This window comes from Seriola lalandi, unplaced genomic scaffold, assembly GCF_002814215.2.
Source record: "Seriola lalandi dorsalis isolate HSWRI2012SDOR001 ecotype SW California unplaced genomic scaffold, Sedor1 jcf7180002054598, whole genome shotgun sequence".
Lineage (NCBI taxonomy): Eukaryota > Metazoa > Chordata > Actinopteri > Carangiformes > Carangidae > Seriola > Seriola lalandi.
This window is the reverse complement of record NW_019525151.1, coordinates 438,228-456,643: the sequence shown is the minus strand read 5'-3', so window position 1 is coordinate 456,643 and position 18,416 is coordinate 438,228. Positions and strand designations below refer to the sequence as shown.

At 42.3% G+C, this 18,416-nt stretch overlaps 1 protein-coding gene across 5 annotated transcripts in view; it reads left to right on the top strand.

Moving 5' to 3' along the window:
• The window catches only part of ablim3 (actin binding LIM protein family, member 3), a 44,191-nt gene that overhangs the window by 14,942 nt on the left and 10,833 nt on the right, over positions 1 to 18,416 (top strand). For all 5 annotated transcript variants that reach the window (XM_023419338.2, XM_023419336.2, XM_023419334.2 and 2 more), the window contains exons 3-9: positions 5,864 to 6,047; positions 9,799 to 9,914; positions 12,456 to 12,582; positions 12,760 to 12,853; positions 16,219 to 16,306; positions 16,423 to 16,481; positions 16,589 to 16,660. In XM_023419338.2, the coding sequence (XP_023275106.1) occupies positions 5,864 to 6,047; positions 9,799 to 9,914; positions 12,456 to 12,582; positions 12,760 to 12,853; positions 16,219 to 16,306; positions 16,423 to 16,481; positions 16,589 to 16,660 (740 nt within the window). The remainder of the gene's footprint in view (positions 1 to 5,863; positions 6,048 to 9,798; positions 9,915 to 12,455; positions 12,583 to 12,759; positions 12,854 to 16,218; positions 16,307 to 16,422; positions 16,482 to 16,588; positions 16,661 to 18,416) is intronic.

Genomic DNA, 18,416 nt, shown 5'->3' with positions numbered 1-18,416 from the left:
AAAATTTTCATTTTCATTCATGGTCCCCAGACAATGTATCCCACTTACTCTATTGATTCTTTAACTTTTCCTATGGCACCACCAGGAGGTTTTAGTTCAGAGCAAAATGTCTTTAAAAACTGTTGGATGGATTGTCACGATGGGTCAGGCATTCATGTTCCTCTGAGGATGAATTCAACAACTTTAGTGATCCCCTGAGTTTTCCTCTAGCACCACCAGCAAGTTGACATTTTTGGTTCAAAGTGAAATGGATCAACAACTACTGGATGGATTGCCATGAAATTTGACAAACATATTCATGTTCCCACAGGATGAACTGTTATAACTCGATGATACCTTTCAATTTGGTGTCTGCAAAACTAATTTAGACATTTAGATCTGTCGCAGTTCTACTTTGTTTACTGCTTATAATCAAATGATAGCATGCTAAAACTGAAATAGCGACATGATAAATATCAACATGTTGGTATTGTCATTGTGAGCATGTAAGCATACTGTCATTGGTATTTAGTTCAAAGCAGAGTGCCTCAGTACAGCTTCACAGAGCTGCTAGTGTGGACTGTAGACTTTTGTCTCTCTCCTCTTCCTGTCTGTCTGACCACTTCTTCTCCCACCCTGCGATTTGGCACAACTTGAGAAAACACATTATTTACTCTTGAAGTGTTTCCTCCTGTCAGAGGGGCTCAGATCCGGGGGACAGGGGGAGGGCAGAGGAGCCTGGGCCCCACGTTGGTAGCGCAGATGTGAGGGTGAATAGGTGAGTACCTCCCCTGCTGAAACTTGTCACTGCCCTGCTACATACATGCCTCTTAACTGAAATATCTGTAGCTGCCTCTATTATTAAGTTAAAAAAAAAAAGCCTTGAAAATTTGCATAATGTTGACAGCAGCACTAAAACAATTAGAATATGCTGCAGGGCTACTTTGATGTACTGTACAAAGCATGTCTGTTTACTTAATAGCACATTATGGAGACCTAACAGTTGCATAATGAGCTGGGGGAGGGAGGGGAGACTGAAAGAAAGGGAAGGTTGCATGGAGTTATGGTCTGTAGTAGTGAGAAAAGAAGGTGCAAATTGAGATAAAGTGGAGACCTTGTGCTAAGAGCCACAAAGATTTGGAAGCAGTCTTGAAACGGAAAGACAGAGAAAGAGAAGGGGAGGAGGGGGCGGGGGCGGGGGTGTCAGGACTATTTTGGGGTTCCGGCCCGGGCCGACTTTGAGAAGGGAATTTTAATTGCGTCTGTTGGCTGGAGATAAATACCCAATCATGCAGACCCCCTGTGGGTGTCTAATCAGTGTAGTTCTAATGACCACAGCTGCAGACACCAGCCTACATGCTAACCTCTAATCACTGGACTTATAATCTCTAGATGTTAACTTCCTGCAATGCCAAAAAAGAGCAATATAAAGGAGACTCGCACCATCTTTTAGTTTCTCTCATTAGAGTGCCATTCAGGCAAAGATCATAAAATTAGCAAATAGATGATAGTCTTTTAATGTAGTTTAGTCTTGCAAACCTGATTATGATTGATAATTGATGATGTGTCTCCATAAAATAATACACATTTCTCATACAAACAGCAAACGCTTTTCATTTCTATGATTTGCGTGCACTTTCCCATGAGTCATGAGCTACAGTATAAATCCCCGAAGGCCATTCATCAGACAGTGAAACAGACCAGTCTGGTTCTGCGTCAGTTGTATTGGGCTGCTGTTTTTATGGCTGGGTGTCCGCATCATGTGGTGGTGGTTGTGCGGCCGTAACCAAAACCTTTCTTCTGGGAGCCAAGCTAAACCACGTCTCCACAGCAGCGGAGACACCGAGCTCTAACCCAGCTCCACCCACCGCGCTGGCAACTACAACATGTGGAGGGAAAGTTTAAAGGCTTCGCTTGGTGGTTAGTGCTGAAATGAGAGAACTTGAAAAGTAGCGGGTATGGCTGCAAGTAGGCTGAAAAAAGAGGAGGCTCTTTTAGGGAGGTTTGAAGAATGTAAAGTTGCTTTTACCTTTGGACCATAAAGGTTCATTTGAACAGGTGCAAACATAGATTCTTTAATTCATTTTTGGCATTTTTCTTGCACAATTTTTTTTTGTTTGGACACACATAGTTTAATGTATTAACATTGACTTTGTAATCATTCAGTTTAATACAATTCACCGCAATTGTCACTTATGCTTGTGCACAACAAAATATAAAGTATGCAATAAGTAACTTTGTGGTTATGTGGAAAATGATTCACTCTGATTCAGTAGCACAACATCAGTATTTGTACTTATAAAAAAAATCACTATTTTTTGAATACCATGTATCTCCAAAGTGTCAACATTTCATGACCTACATAATGCATAATTCATTTTGAGCAAATATTCTGAACCAATAAAGCTAAGCCTAATCCTTTCATTTCTCTGGAATATTCAAAATCACCAAATTTGGAAATACATGGTTTGTGTTCACTTGTGGAACTTTAAGATATTTTTATTTTTATTTTATTTATTTCATCCATATTTTGATTTTTAAGCTATATTTTCAATTAACTGAAAACCCACACAAAATGATTGTTTTATTTCTCATCTATAACTCACTGTACCTCACATATATTCAGCACATATTCATATATTTCATAGGGACTTGTTATTTTCTGATGATGCCTTTAATGATATTTGGGAAATTTTTTATAGGGTTCCTCCCACATTATTTCTGGCAAAGTGAGAACAATCAAGATATAAATTACATATTAGTTTTAGCTTAATTTAAGTGAAAACTTCACTGTAGTGCTTAGACTTTTGTTATTTTGCTAGTTATCATCCCACATAACATTTCGTATTTACAGCCACCAATCCAATCAGACCACCACCACATGTGCCACCACCATCACATCATTCATACTGGGACCTAGCTGTCTCTAGGGCAACTGTGGAAGGTTTATGTCTCCTATGGCAACTGAGGAAGGGGGACGTCCTTTGCACTGCATCTAGCCAATCGTCCAGTCAGAAGAAAACAGTGTGATTAGCCAGAACAGGTGAACCATCCAGCCGGCCCATCCAATCCAGCCTGAGCAGGTCCAGTCAGCCGGGCTGTGATTTGGCGTCCGTATGCTAATGCAGTGCATTAGGCTAATTGAGCAGATTCCAGTCATTTGAAAATCAATCTGGGAGCAGATTGAAAAGCAAGTAATTTTAAGAGAGAGAGAGAGAGAGAGAGAGAGATGAGATGGAGCAAGGGAGAAGGAAAAGACAAAAAAAGAGAACCAGAAAAAAATGATAGCGGTAAATTTACTTCAATTTTGTTTTCAAAGGTTAAAAACCATTGTTTCCATTAGATTAATGTTATGGACCATTTCAATACACAATGATTTTTTTTTCCATGGTGAAGAGCTTAGTAGATGTGGAAATATTTTCCCTCCATTTCCCATTTTCCATGAAGGCATCAGATAGCCTGTGATTTGGGTTTTTGGTAAGAGCCTTAGTTAGTCTGGTCCAAACTGCAGCGGGGACACTTTCTGAAGCTCTGTGCCATTGTTCAGCAGCTCTGGAAATGTGGTTGGCACATGCACACACTCACGCATGCACATACATACACACAGTTTTATAAACAGGATATTTTAGTCCATCCCCTTTTCCTCCTTCTTCCCATTGCTCCCTACTTCTGCTCTTCTGCCGCCTCGCCTTGATGCCAATGACCTGTCGTAATGATAAAGATCCATCATCATATCTCACCATGCACGCTGTCCCATTTCATCATCCTATCACTGCGTATGCGCGGTGCCATCTCATCAGGGATGGATTTATGTGTTTCCATCCTCCTGTGGGAGCTGAGATTGTTTTGTTTTTAAGTGAGGGCCCATTGATCTTTTATTACACCATTAAGTCAATATGCTCCACTCATAAACAGCTTGAGATTAAATGAGGCCCTTTGAAGGGTTTATGTGCATGTGTGTGTGTGTCTGTCTGTGTCTGTGTGTCTTTGAACTCTCAGCCTGCCAGCAAACACTGAAATCTGGTGGCTATAGGGAGCCAAGTATAGCCTGTAGCAGTAGCTGCAGTCTGTATAACATGAGCAGTATGGAGTCAGTTATTATTCGAGGCGCTTCATTCCACCTCTAGCAGAATGATGATTTGTTGTGTTTACTGGTTTATTTACTCATTTCATTTACTTGCAGTGTGTTCAGAGCCTTATTGTAAGACCTGATATTGTTAACCACATGATGTAGATTATATTTCTATTTTTTCATGCTGTGATAATGGTCATGGTTTGGATTCAGTACAGAAACATGTTTTCAGGGGTAATTGTTCCTGTAAGTGATTTGAGGAATATTTTAGGAAAAGTTGATTAAATCAGTTGTGTTACAATAAACATATTATCTTTTGTTGCCAGGGACAAGAATGTGCAGAATATTGAGTTGTGTTTCCTAGTAGTGCAAACTGTGGTCTGATTATTTGATTCTCTGCTGTCTTCTAACATCTTGGGTGTCTGTTCTGTCTACCAGGAGCTGTTTTTTTTTTTAAAGCCACTGATCTTTCTTCTTTTCCATGACTTCCTGTTTCACCTGAGCTGCGGGCTTATCAGGAGGATCTGAGGGTTTTTTACAGCTAGAATCTGCTCTTCATGCCTAAAGGAGAGCACATGTCTGTTAAGCTTTTAGGAATCATTAAGACAAGAGTCTGTATGCTCAGTGCAGATTATTCTGTTGGACCACTTTCTGCGGTTGGCGGTGCATATTTTTCTTTTATTGCCCTGTAGTAGCATTAAATCTTGACAAAGAAATGGGTATTAATGAAATAGCTTGAGATTTTGGATAATATGCTACTTTAGATGAAAAGACTGACTCAATAGATTTAGCAGTCAGTTAGCTTAGCCTAGCATAAAGACTGGAGTCGCTCCTGGTATCTGGTCCTGGCTGAGTAGCAATACTATAATGTCCAAGTAGCGTGTCAAGTTCAGCGGTGGTGAAGGTTTACGTTCTCTTGATGCTGGTTTCAAGATATTCTCAGTGGCTTTAAACACTTTTAAAAGAACCATGACTGTTCATACATGAACAGGTGTGGAAAGCTGAATTTGTTTTGCACAGCATGTGACCTTCATCAGTGCCATGTGTGTCAGGTCACAGCATTTTTTCCAGCCGGAGGTTACAATAACTGTCGACCCCTCCTGTCGGTAAACCGCAGAGACTGGGTAGAAACCAGAGACTAGCAACCGCACTGGCCACTGAGCCGTGAAAACGCCTCTTAGCTATACTGTTACACGCACTGGAATTCACTCTCTGTTACATGGCAAAGTGCTGTAGCACAAATTGTCTGCTCAGGCTATACAATATAGAGACACACAAGTACACAACCTTGCACATACACGGTAAATGATTTCAATGTCTTCTCCGTCGGTATCCAATGAGACTGTAGTCGATGTTCTGATGGTGCCGGGAACTTGCAGTTTGTTGCTTCTCACCTTCTTCACATTGTTTAGCACAAAATGACTTTTCCACTGATTATATCATTATATTCCCATCTGAGCAAATTGGCTCACCTCTGTCTGGAGCCGAATAACTTCCCCAGCAGCCATGTGTGAAGACACACATACACACAGCACAAACAAGCACCAATGCACACACAACCAGGTAAAAAGGAAGGTGCTCAGACTGAAAAAAACACAACCCAATAAAGAAAACAAAAAATACGACTTGTAAAATACTGCTGAGTGTTGTGTTGTTGAATTTGATTTTAAGAGCACATGACAGAAAACCTTGATATGTTTTCTGAGAATGGAGAGCCAAAAATAGCATTTCTTTTTCCACAGATTATTCCATGTACTTTACTGTTTGAAGTATCCTACTCTCTCACGTTCTTTCCCCCTGTTCTCTCCACAGTGTGTAACTGTGATCTTGCACGATCTGGCTTCTTCCAGAAGAAGGGCGAGTACATCTGCACAGCAGACTATCAGCGTCTGTATGGTACACGCTGCGACCGCTGTGACAGCTTCATTACAGGAGAGGTGGTCTCCGCTCTGGGACGCACGTACCACCCCAAGTGCTTTGTCTGCAGTGTTTGCAGGTATAAATCCACACACACACACACACAAACAAACAGACACACAATCTCCCAAGTGCAAGGTTAGAGTAGCACATATGGTTGGACAACACAAGGGCAACATGAGCATTAATTTAGAGTTCTGTTTTGCAATCAAGCAAATGAAAGTCAGATGTTCTTTTTAGCTACTAAATGTTCCAATATGTTTACCAGCTAGTCACTAACTTTTCTCCTCTTTGGCATATGACATACAGTATGAAACTCTACGCTGTGAGATATCTAAATTTATCCAATTGCTACATCCTTTATTCTGTGATATATGCTTCCTGTATGTCTGGCAAATACAAATTTGTTGCCACAAATCAATAAGTAGGACTGCCTCGTGGTAAGAATAGATTTTTATTTTATTTTTGTATCAGTGTATTTGGGTACAGTATCAGTTTATAAATTTGATATGTTGAGCATTTGAGCAAACAGTTGCCTATTTACACAGGTAGCAAAGACAAACATAGCATTTATTTTGATTTGCATTTCTGGCCAAATGGTGAATTTAAATCCAGTATTCCCTCTCCTTTTAGCTCTGCTTTTGGTCTCCACAAACTCCAGCTGAGCAGCTGCAGCTGGAGACACGGTTGATGAGTGCCGTGAGACTCAAACAAAACATTAGAGTTGCGTTCATAAAAGCAAAGCAAAGAGCTGAAAGACACCAGAGTGCTTTATAGAGCTGAGAGGAACTGCAGTCGGATGTCACAACATGCAACCCATTTCACATTAGACATCGTCATTTAATGCATCGTTAATATTAAAATATGAATTAAAGCAGCTTTAATATATAGTAACAGGCCAAAATAGAAATTTCAGTTTTGTTTATTTTTTCAATAAACAGCCTCTCAACTGATTTTCCAGAAATTAATTATTAAATTAGTTCATCATGATATACAGTAGGTATTGATAATGCAATATAAAATTACATATACTGTAATAGAGGATTTTAACCATATTGCCCGCCCTGCTCTTCAAGCGTAGCAGTCCACATATAGTATGTATGCGCTGTACACAATGATTCATCGCTTCTTTATCTGCACTGTTCTGTATCAGCTCTGTACTGCGAGGAGGCGCAGGCGTGAGGATTCATTAGTGGAAGCGGCCTGTTAGAGAACAGTGTGATTGGGAAGCTCGAGCAGCCTGTCGTTTTTGGTTAGTCGAGACACGATTCCATGAAGAGAGCTGACCTGGTGTTTCACGCTGTTAGATTCAGTAGAAGTAGGCCATCTCTCCTCTGACCTCCATCAGTGCTCATGCTAAGCACCTCCTGAACAAACTAACAGTGAGTCAGCATCCCGTTTGGCTCCTCTTTCTATTTCATCATTTCACTCTCCCTTTCGCTCTCTCTCTCTCTTTCATGTTTCATGCTAAAAAAAAAGAAGAAAAAAAAAAGTCAAATTTCTCTGTTTCTTTAGCATGTACATGCATGTTGCTCTCCCTGCCTGTCGGCCTGGTCGGGTTACAAGGTTTACATAAAAGCGATCTTTCCTCCCTCCCTCCCTCCCTCCCTCCCTCCAGGAGAGTGGTTTTGTATGTTGTTGTGTATCTGCTTGACATTGGCTGATAAACAGGCGGCCATTGGCCAGCAGCCGTGGGCAAAAAAAACGAACTGACACCAACTGGCCGGAGACAGTCAGGGGAGCAGTCCTGGCACTGACATGGATGTCTGCGTGTGTCTGCATGTGCATGTGTGTGAGTGTGTTTGTGTGTGTGTGTGTGCGTGTGCGTGCATGTGTCTGTGTGTGTGATGTCAGCTTATGTGGAAGAGACAGCGAGAAGCCGAAGGGTGAATCTCCTCTTTCCTGCTCCGTCTGCCCCCTGTCACATTGCTCACAGTCCTTTCTTGTACCGCCTCTTTTTTTCTCATCCTCCCCTCCTGCCCTCCCTGCACTGCCCCTCTCCCTCTTCATCATCCTCATTATTCCCTCCATCATCTTCCTGCTCTTAATCATCATCCGCATGCCATCGTCTTCCTTTATGTCTTCATGATCGTCCCTCTTTCTCTTTGTCATGGCGGCCTCGGCTCTAATGAAGGCAGACTGCAAGTTTCACTTCTTTTTTGTTTTTCAAGAAGCGGTGGAGATCAAAGCCAGAGGGCACATTTCTAAAGCCAGAAATAGCTTTACTTCTGTGGCCAGTTTAAAAGAAAAAAAAGAAACCTGCATTAAATATGTAAACAGTAAATTTTTAAAGCGCTGCGAAAGGCTGACAAGGCAAGAGTGTCTTGAGGGAGTGAGAGCAACACACAGGTAAAGACAAGGTCAAACACAGACGAGCACACTTTTCTGCACCAGCACAGCATTTTGTGCACTTAGACTGGCCTATAGACTGCGGTAGCTATGATCAGGCACTTATACATGTAAAAGATTTAGCCTGCCATGCTTGGAAGCGGAACATAAACACAAACCCTCGAAAACCAGCGTCACGTCTCAAAATCAGACTGCGCTCGCTTTCTGTGTTTAGCCTTTTGCCCAGTACAGCTCATCAAACACTGTCTGAGTTTACGAACAGATGGTTAACCTTGGGACCAACTGAATGGTGAATTTAAAGATAAGCCTTAATGAATAACAGGCTTTATCAGTTTTCATTGACTTGTGTTTCAGTGTTTACCAGGGCCTTTGCTGAATAATTTGTGTGCTGAAATGTCTCTGCTGGCTCTTCTGTTCCGCTCACTTGTTTGTCCTTTTTGTTTTATGTATGGATGTTGTCTTTTTTTGAATAATATAAAAGCACAAAGGAGCAAACCTAGAATACTGTATGTGCCAGTTCGCCCACATATTTAACAGAAACAGTTGTAAAATACCTCCAGCTCCTTAGAAACCACACTTTTTGGGCCTCCACAGCTGCCATGAACTGTATATAATGCATAAGCCCATATCCATGGTCACCTCTGTATACTCTAAGTGTGTACAAGGATGCGCTGCGCTCCTGTGTGCTGACTGTGAGCCCTGCTGGAGACTCTAGCCTCCCTCTGGGTCTTGGCTCCGGCTCCAGGCCTCGGCGGGGGAGTAAAAGGATTACTGCTGTCTATGTCTTTTAAACAGCCTTCCCTAAGCCTTTTAGCTCTCCATTCATTCTCACATCCTCCCCAGTCATAAGGAAATCAATCTGTCTCCTTGAAAAGCAGAGGAGAGAGAGACAAAACAGTGTAAATTTAATTATGTTTTTGTCCGCCTGTATATTTACTCTTCTTTACAGTAGCGTGGTTTTGAAACGATGAGGAAAACGGTGACCTGATGGTACCAGCTGTGTAGGGAGCGAGTGAGACATGGGAGCGAACTGGGCGGGCAGACTGAGCGAGAAAGAGGCAGTTAGGATCAGTATGCACTCCACACAGTCTCCGTAATAAGTTTTCATTCTCACTGAGAGAGCCAGTTTTCCCTTCAGAAGCCCGTGGCAGCGTCACATTATCGGCTCTTTAATCACAGAGCAGCCAGGTGCTCCTGCAACAATCAACGTCCCATTAACCCGTCGGCTCAACTGTTTGCAAATGTATTTTCAGGTTCATAGAGGATGTCAGGCCATAATCCTGCTGACAAGCTGATTTCAGCCTGTCTGTCACATAGTCATGTTCCTGCCGGCACCCATTTGTTATTCCATGTGTAGACTTGGATGTAATGTAAACACACAGAATCGCTGCAGGCATTTTATCTCCTATTGTGTGCTTGTTTCTCGTTTTTCTAATTCTCTCTCTCTCTCTCTCTCTGTCTATTTCCTTTTTCCTCCTCAGTAAACCCTTCCCCATCGGAGACAGAGTGACGTTCAGTGGAAAGGACTGCGTGTGCCAGCAGTGCTCGCACACACTCGTCAAGTCAAATGAACCGATCAAGATCCACGGGCCCAGCCGTAAGTCCAGCGTCCGCCTCGCTCTGTCCGTTCTGTTTAGGGCCACCCGGCGTTACAGAGCACTGAGGCTAACGCGATGTGTCCATGAGGCCCATTTAGCTCATTTAGCTAATCGAGAGTCTGTCAAATCGGTCGTCTGACCTGTCGAGCTGATCTGCCAGCTGAGAATTATGCAACACAAACAGACACATCATTCATTCATTACTGTCAACACTTAACATGCAGAGAATAGAGGATGCGATGTATTCACTGCACATCTGGTCTCATCTTCCTTTACATAATTAAGTAAATATATTATGTTATTATATAGGTATGCGCAGCGCAGCCCTCTCCTTTTCAGCGTAAAGCAGGAAAATTACAAATTATTATCTCACAACAGAGCAACAGTGATTGATAGTGAATCATTTGTTGAGTGTGACACACAGACAGCAGGCTGCTGCTCACTGGCTGTGCAGTAATAACAGATGGTAGAGAGGCAGTGAATAAATGTCCGCCCCAGATCGCTCCATTCAGGAGAATAAAATCCAAACGGCTCCCCAGGTACGTGTTCATCACTCCATCTTATGAGCAGGCAGTCTACGAGACGGGACACAGAGTGCAGGCACTAAATGTAATGCACTGGCTGTTACAGCCTGTTCCTCTTCTCTTTTTTTTTTTTGAAACAAGCTGAATTTTTAAGAATGCAAATTTAATTTTCTCGGTGTGGAAAAGTGGTGGAAATACATTTGCCAAGGACATAATTATTATTTAAGCGGATTTGAAGGCTAGGAGCAGGTACTAAAATAACGTGGTAGAAAACATTATTAATTGAAGTTTGATAATTTATGCACCGATGAACATGAGAAATTTAACTTTCTACCCTTAATCAAGTTTAAGTTTCATCATCATCATCATCATTGATCGTGTCTTCTTATTATGGATGACCTCCATCTCAATGAGAACTAAAAAATATATGTGGAATTATTCAATATGAATAAATAACTTGCTGAGTGTAGTAAATCTGCAACGTACGACGTCTAGTCTTACCAAGCTCAGCTGACTACAGATGAGTACTTCTCATTCCACATCATAAATTTTATATCGGGGCATCGGAGTGTCCTAAGGGCTCGGTGTGTGCCGCGTAAACCGCAACATGTTTGAATGCTCTGTCCAAAGATAATAAAACTTGCCAAACAGCACCTCTAAAGCTCAATAATTAACATGCTGTACATGTTTTATCCACTGAAAACCTGATGTATAAAAATGTGTGGTTTTGCGAGAGGTAGTGTGTGAATATTTCATGAAACAGATTTTTTGTTAGCTCCGAAGCAGACTCGCTGAATTGGGCCAGCTGTTTCACATTATTTCCGGTCTTTATGCTAAGCTAAGCTAACCAGCTGCAGGCTGTAGCTTCATATTTAAAGGGCAGATGCAACAGTGGTGTTGAGCTTCCCATCTAACTCTCGTCAACGAAACGTATTAGCATCTTCTCCCATAAGTCAAACTGTTCATTAAAGAATAAAGCAGAAAGAGCAAGAAGTTAGTGCTACAGGTTAAAACAGGTTCCACATCTGGCCCCACCTCCATTTAGTGATGTAATACTTTGCTTCTGACAAAAAAAAACACATGCTGTATCTTCACAGATAAGAGTGCAACCAGAAATGCAGCAACAATGCAGAGGGAGTTTTCTGTCCTCTCTCCTTCATGGTGAATTTTTATGTCCAATACATAAAATGTCTAGCCACAAGCTGCGTTACGTAATGGTTGATGATCTAATTCCCATTACATTCGATTGCTAAAACGGGATCTTTATCATGACTCAGTAGAAAATCAGCTGTGCACAGTAACAGTCTGGAGCTGAGATCCCGGCTCCATCGACTCAGCACTCTCACCACCGAATGACAGTTAAGATTTATTTAGACTGCAACCCAACTCAATACACTGCAGTTTTTTTTTTTTTTTTACTGTGAAACAGTTTGTATTGGCTGACAGGGCCGAACATCTTCCAAATGGAAACAAATGGAGCGCTGACCTTTGTGCAGCAGCTTGAGACTCTGCAACCATGCATCATTTGCAGCCTCTGCGCTTCTTTCGGTGGTCAGTAACATTTGCTGGGGCGTCCGTCTGAGGGAAATGGAATGTACAGTGTGTGAGTGAGAAAAAAAAGAGAGATTCATACTTGTTTCATATGAGGGTGATTTTAACAGTTTTAGCACTGGGGCTATTACAGTGATATTTGCTTCCTGCCTGCTCTCAGTCATGTTTAACAGTGCTTACAGTTGAGAGGACTCCCAGCTCTACAATATCCTGCGTTAGACCGGCTATTGATTAAGGAGGTGGTTGTGCCAAAGGGGTAGAAAACTACACTTGAAACACAGTAGGTGTTTAAAGATGTTCAAACACACCTTAGCTCACTCCATTTCTCTTTGCCTGTGCTTCTACCTCTCCTATATTTCCCCTTTTTCTCTCTTTCTGTCTCTGCATCCTTCCCCTTTCCGTCTCTTTACCCCTTCATCTCTTGGTCTTGCTCCTTTTTCTCGCATGCTCTTTTTCTGTCTCCAGACTGTGCCGGATGTGGAGCCGAGATCAAACAGGGACAGTCCCTCCTGGCGTTGGAGAAACAGTGGCACGTCAGCTGCTTCAGATGTCGGACCTGCAACATGGTCCTCACTGGAGAATACATCAGCAAGTGAGTGTGAAAAGGGGAAAAAACCATAAAGAGAAACACAACGTTTCAAAGCATGTCTCACTCAGAAAAGACATACAAATTGAAAAGATGTCCTGCAGTGTTTGTTTTTGATGAAAGGAACTTTCAGGGTAAACTGTGCGTTCCACTGCAGCTTTATTTATATGTTCTATATTACAGGGATGGAGTGCCATACTGTGAGGCAGATTACCACGCCCAGTACGGGGTGAAATGTGAGACCTGCAGCAGATACATCAGTGGAAGGGTTCTGGAGGTGAGGACGGGACCAGATTTCAACATGAGATGATGCTAACAGAGATTTGGCTGCACAGAAATACCGCGGCAGTACTGAAATCCAAATTGCGAGTTGACTCTGGCAACTGAGTGTAATCAGCGTTATCAGAAATGAGCAGTTGCATTTTATCCTCAGCTCAGTTTAAGCCCCGCTGCGCTTTAGGGAGTGAGCGACTTAAAATTGTTGAGAGGGGGTGGCAGTAAAAATTTTGTCCTGCTTTACTAAGCCAAAACAACTTCAGCTGCAGTGTGTTAGTATGGTCAAACTCACATCCATATCTGCCACTTTACTAATTCTTCTAACACCACAGTTGAGCAGAACTCAGGCCTATCTCCAATAAGAGGAAGCAAAAAGATGGACCGAATCATTACGACATGTGAGGAGTTGAGAGGAAAAGGGAGTTATAAAAAGATCAGAGAGTAAAGAGTGAAGGGGAAAAGATGGAAGGAGGGGAGACAGAGAAAACAAACTCTGCAGTGATAAAAATGCACATTTGTGCTTTGCGTGCTCTTACGCTGAAGTATTTTTAAAAAGAGATGGAAGAAGGAAAGCAGCGGAGACGAGGCTGAGAGATGGACGTAGGAGGATGTGAAGGGATAATAATGAGGAGAGTGATAAAGTGCAGATGCTAATTAAATGTTTTGGAAGAGTCTCTGGAGGGTGTCTCTTGTCATCTGGGATGTGGAGAAAGGGAGCGGACATAGTAAAACTTTGCCAGACACACACGCACACACACGCACACACACACACACACGCAAACACACACACACACACACACACACACACACACACACACACACACACACACACACACACACAGGGTCTTGTTGTCCCTGTGCTCCTTTGCTTGTCAGAATGGTTGGTGTAAAGTGCTTTGTTCCTGACTGTCAGCCTCTCTGGACTATTTATAGACATGGGAACATATCAGCCTTTATCTGCGAGTCTCTCTCTCTCTCTCTCTCTCTCTCTCTCTCGCTTGCTCCCTGAACGTGTGTGTGTCTCTTTTCTCCTGTCAAATAATGATGCACTTCTTTAAGATGCTGCACGCAACTGATTTGACAGACAGGAAGTCTGATCCAGAGGACGTAACTCCTCAGACATACAGTTTACATTTAGGATAAGAATAACACATAAATTACAACTGGGCACTTTCACAGACATATAGTTTTGACAGTTGATTTAAATTTAGCTTTTAGTTTTTTCATGAAAATGTTTTAGTCACATTTTAACTATAAACATTTTAGTCTCGTTTCCAACAGTAAAAATCTGTCTCGTCTTTGTTGTGTCATTTACCTGGTGTCATTCTCGTTACATCCGTCATTACACCCTTGATGATATTACCTTTTCATGAAAGTTGTTACCTTTGTGTGTTTTCAGAGTTTGTCCCAGCTCCTTATCGCCACTTCTTGCTAGTTTCCAGTAAAACTCCCACAAGATTTCCACAAATCTTTTACATTTTTCATTCAAGGACCCGTTAATGTTAACTAACATGTCTGGCAGAGACATGACGTTACAGAAGGCAAGATGCTGCAACAGGTCAAGCACTTAAATCAGTTTCTATGAAAAAATATTTTGTAGCAACAGAGAATAATGTTTTATTAATCAGGAGGTTGCAGAAATGTGATTTCACAGAAGCACGTAGGTTATAATAAGAAACCGTAATTTGTCCATTCATCTGTTTTTCAAGTTATTGTTTCATCTTATTTGTTGATTAAACATGTAATATATTGAATCATACTTCTCTGTTTAGTTTATGGCTACTGTATTTTTATTTTTTTTTTTGTGAAAAAGTCAAAAAATATTTTCCATCACAGCAAGTAGCCAATAAGTCTATTCATCTGTTTTAAAATATCACTTAATCTGCACAGCAATAATCGCCTGATCAATAAATCATTCAGCCCCATTCGTATATGTTGTTAGGAGTTTGATTCATAGCATAGCATCATATGCTTTGTTTTCAAAAATCTTAATATGTACAGTAACTACTTAAATTCCCAATTTTGTACTCAAGTACAGTAGTTGAGTGAAAGTGTTTAGTTACATACACCAATGAATGTCTCTTCTCCCCTACATTGAAAACCAAGACTAATCTGTCTGTCTTTGTGTTGTCAATAGGCCAGTTCCACACTCCCACTTCAATCCAACTTTCCAGAGCCAAAGGTTGTTAGTTTAATTAGTAGTTTTAGAGAAAATGGAAACAAAACGAGAGGAAACAGAAGACAGAGGAGCATAAAACTTTCCTTTCATCAGTTTCACTTCTCCTCTTCTCCATACTTCCTCAGTGTCTTAGTTTGCCAATATATATAGCAGCCTATTGACGCCACCGGAGAGAATGGGGGCCTCATTACAAAATGGTAACAGCAGTTGCTGAGCTGATACCTTATGACCACAGTCGGTAAACGCACTGCTGCTCAGAGAACAGGCAACGGAAACCCTGCATCCTCTCCTGGCTTTCCTTTCAGAGTAAGCTGAGACAGACAGAGTGCGCAGGGACTGGTTAAAATGCAGCTCAGATACAATTAAGAAGCGTACACTGGTAGTAGTTCCTGGAGAGAGTACAATCGACAAAGAGGCCTGATTTCCTGCAGATCACATAAAGGTATCAGTTTTATGAAAAGCGGGAAAAGTCAGGGCAGTGTAATATGACATAATACCCACCACACACATGCTGGGCGTGTTCAGATGAAACAGTTCAAGTCTACTTGACACGGGCCACATGTCAGCAGCGCTTCTATAAATAGAAATTCACTAAGGGGAAGGCAGAGGTGATGGGGCCACGCCTCAGTCATCAGCCCCCTGTGGAGACGCATGTGAGAAACATAACAGCCAGGAACTGGACTGGATTGATGGACGGGCCCGGTTCAGTGACATCACACTGCATCATTTCATGTGTCCATTTCACCTGCGCCATGTGTGTTGTGTTGTGTTCCCTCGGGATGCTCTGAGTGTCCAAGGACATGTATCGCACTCTTGTGTCCTTCACTTACATGGACACCCACTTCCCTTTTTCTCTCTGTAGCAAACACAGACACACACACGCGCACACACACATGCACACGCCAACAATTTTTCTTCATGTGACTGACCTACAGGGATCTTTGCTCTAATTATGGCATGGGGGAGAATAGGTGGTGTCTGCTATCATGTGATTGCTGCATGCTGATGAAACAGGCTATAGGCTATGCAATGATGTCTCAATACATCATGAGGCCATTGGTGGTCGGGTGATATACAGTAGAAAACATGGATACGATGGCCTGCACAAGGTGGGGGCACAATTTGTAGATTAATATTTCACTCTGTTCATAATGATAATGCGCATTGAGTCTCTCCTCTCCTCTCAGGCGGGAGGGAAACACTACCATCCAACCTGTGCCCGATGTGCCCGCTGTAACATGATGTTCAAAGAGGGAGAGGAAATGTACCTGACAGGTGAAACCTGACCTCAATACATTCACACACGCACACATACCATAGTGTATATAGACAAATGCATGGCATTTGGGAACACCCAACAAGAATCTGTCTTGTCTCTCGCTCTTCTTCAGGATGTGAGGTGTGGCACCCATTATGCAAGCAGGCAGCGAGGGCAGAGAGGAGGCTCAGGGTGAGACAGAGCTCAAAGTGTAAATGCTAAAATAAAACAGAAACTAATTTCCTCACCGTGTTCTCCCTCCCCTCTCTACTGTTCTTCTGTCTGTTTCTGCCTCACAGCACAGACGCCTGTCAGAGACCTCCATCTCTCCACCAGGCTCCTCAGTAGGCTCTCCCAGCAGGGTTATATGTGTAAGTAAATGATGTGTCTAGTCCCTTTTAGCTGCCACTGCCACCGAGCTTCCCCTAAAAGCACAATCGTTACACCAGAAACACAAGCACTTCCCATAGGCTTGAATGGTTAAGCACCAACCCGAGAGGCTGCTCACTCCCTTGGCCTGTTCACTTGTCTGTGTCCTACCTGCTCTGTTGTCATTAGTCATGTGGCAGGAGTTCAAAATATGTGAGAAAATATAAAGTATCTTGTTGTCGACTGTTTCAACAAGAAATTACACCAACACACATATTGATCTCCTTCTATTTCTCATTTTTTCTCATCACGAAACTGAAGATTAACACAATATTTCCGTGTTATACAATGTCTATTATGACCATCTTCAGTCATCACTGCCCACAGAGCACTCATATGGTGATTTGAAAATCAGAAAACATTTAGATGTGTAGATTAACTCTGGGCTAAATCTGGATGAAAGCTAAGAGCATGGCTCAAGGGATAGAAATATCAGTTGGTCCACCACTGTTGTCCAGTCTGAAAATTCTCATTAACCACTGGGTGGATTGCCATAAAATGTTATACAGACATTCATTGTCTCCAGAGGATGACTCCTAATGTTTTGGTGATCCCTTGACTTTGCAATTAGTGCCACCAGCAGGTGTAAGGTGTCACGCATCCCGTTGGAAAAGAAGGTACTCGTAATGCACTCGTAGGCTAAATAATGTCCATAAGAAAAGGAATTAAATCAGAAAGAGTCACACTAAGTTGCTTCAATAAGTGCAAAAGAAATTTTTACTTTCCAAGACCAAGGCACTTTTCCTGTAGTCTGTCTGATCTTCCACAAAGCCCCAAGCTTTTTACTTTAATTAGTTTTTCTTAGGTTTGAAGTTCTTAGGAAATGTCTATGTGCTGTATACACATTGGCATTGTTTTTAATCATGAAGCCACAATATTAAAGGCTTTTATTTTTTAGTTTTTTATCAAGGTGACTTGAATTTTAGAAAATAAAAGAAATGATTACATGTAACCTAAACTTTCAACACAATTTATCCCAGTTTTAACCTGCTCATGTTTTGACATGCAAATCAACAAATTGGTGTGTGTGTGTGTGTGTGTGTGTGTGTGTGTGTGTGTGTGTGTGTGTGTGTGTGTGTGTGTGTGTGTGAGTGAAAGATGGGAAGCTAGTTGGTGAATGTGCCAGGTTTATGTGTAGGCTTTCACTCTGTGCACTCCAGAGTTGGACCAGTTCCATTTCAAAACAAAGCTTCAGCCTGATGTGGAACCGGGTCCAACCGCGCTGCTTGGCAGTCTGCTGAGTGCTGCTGCTGCTGCATGTCGGCAGTATTAGCATGTCAAGGGGCGTCTGCATGCAAGCAGGAGTCACTGCTCTCTGCTCAGCCCCACCCTGCTCTCGTCTCATAATCAATGACCTTTCTGTTTAAGGTGATGGATGAGGGAGAAATGCAGTGTAAGCACGCTTGTTGTCCACACTGTCTCCTCTCCCTCTCCTTCTCTCTCTCTAGCTGTCTTTGCTTCCTCTGCTCTACACACATGCTGAGCTCCTGAAGGTCAACAACTTTACACTGCTGTCAGGTTCTGCCGCGTACATGTGTACTTTTGATGATCGCGCGCGCGCGCACACACACACACACACGCACGTACTGTATGTGCATGTGCAGCCGTGTGTGTGCATCATCAGCTCTTTCTCAAGCCGCTCACCGCTGCATGACCTGCTCACAGTCACTGGTGGAGTTTCCATTCTGCTTTGTTACT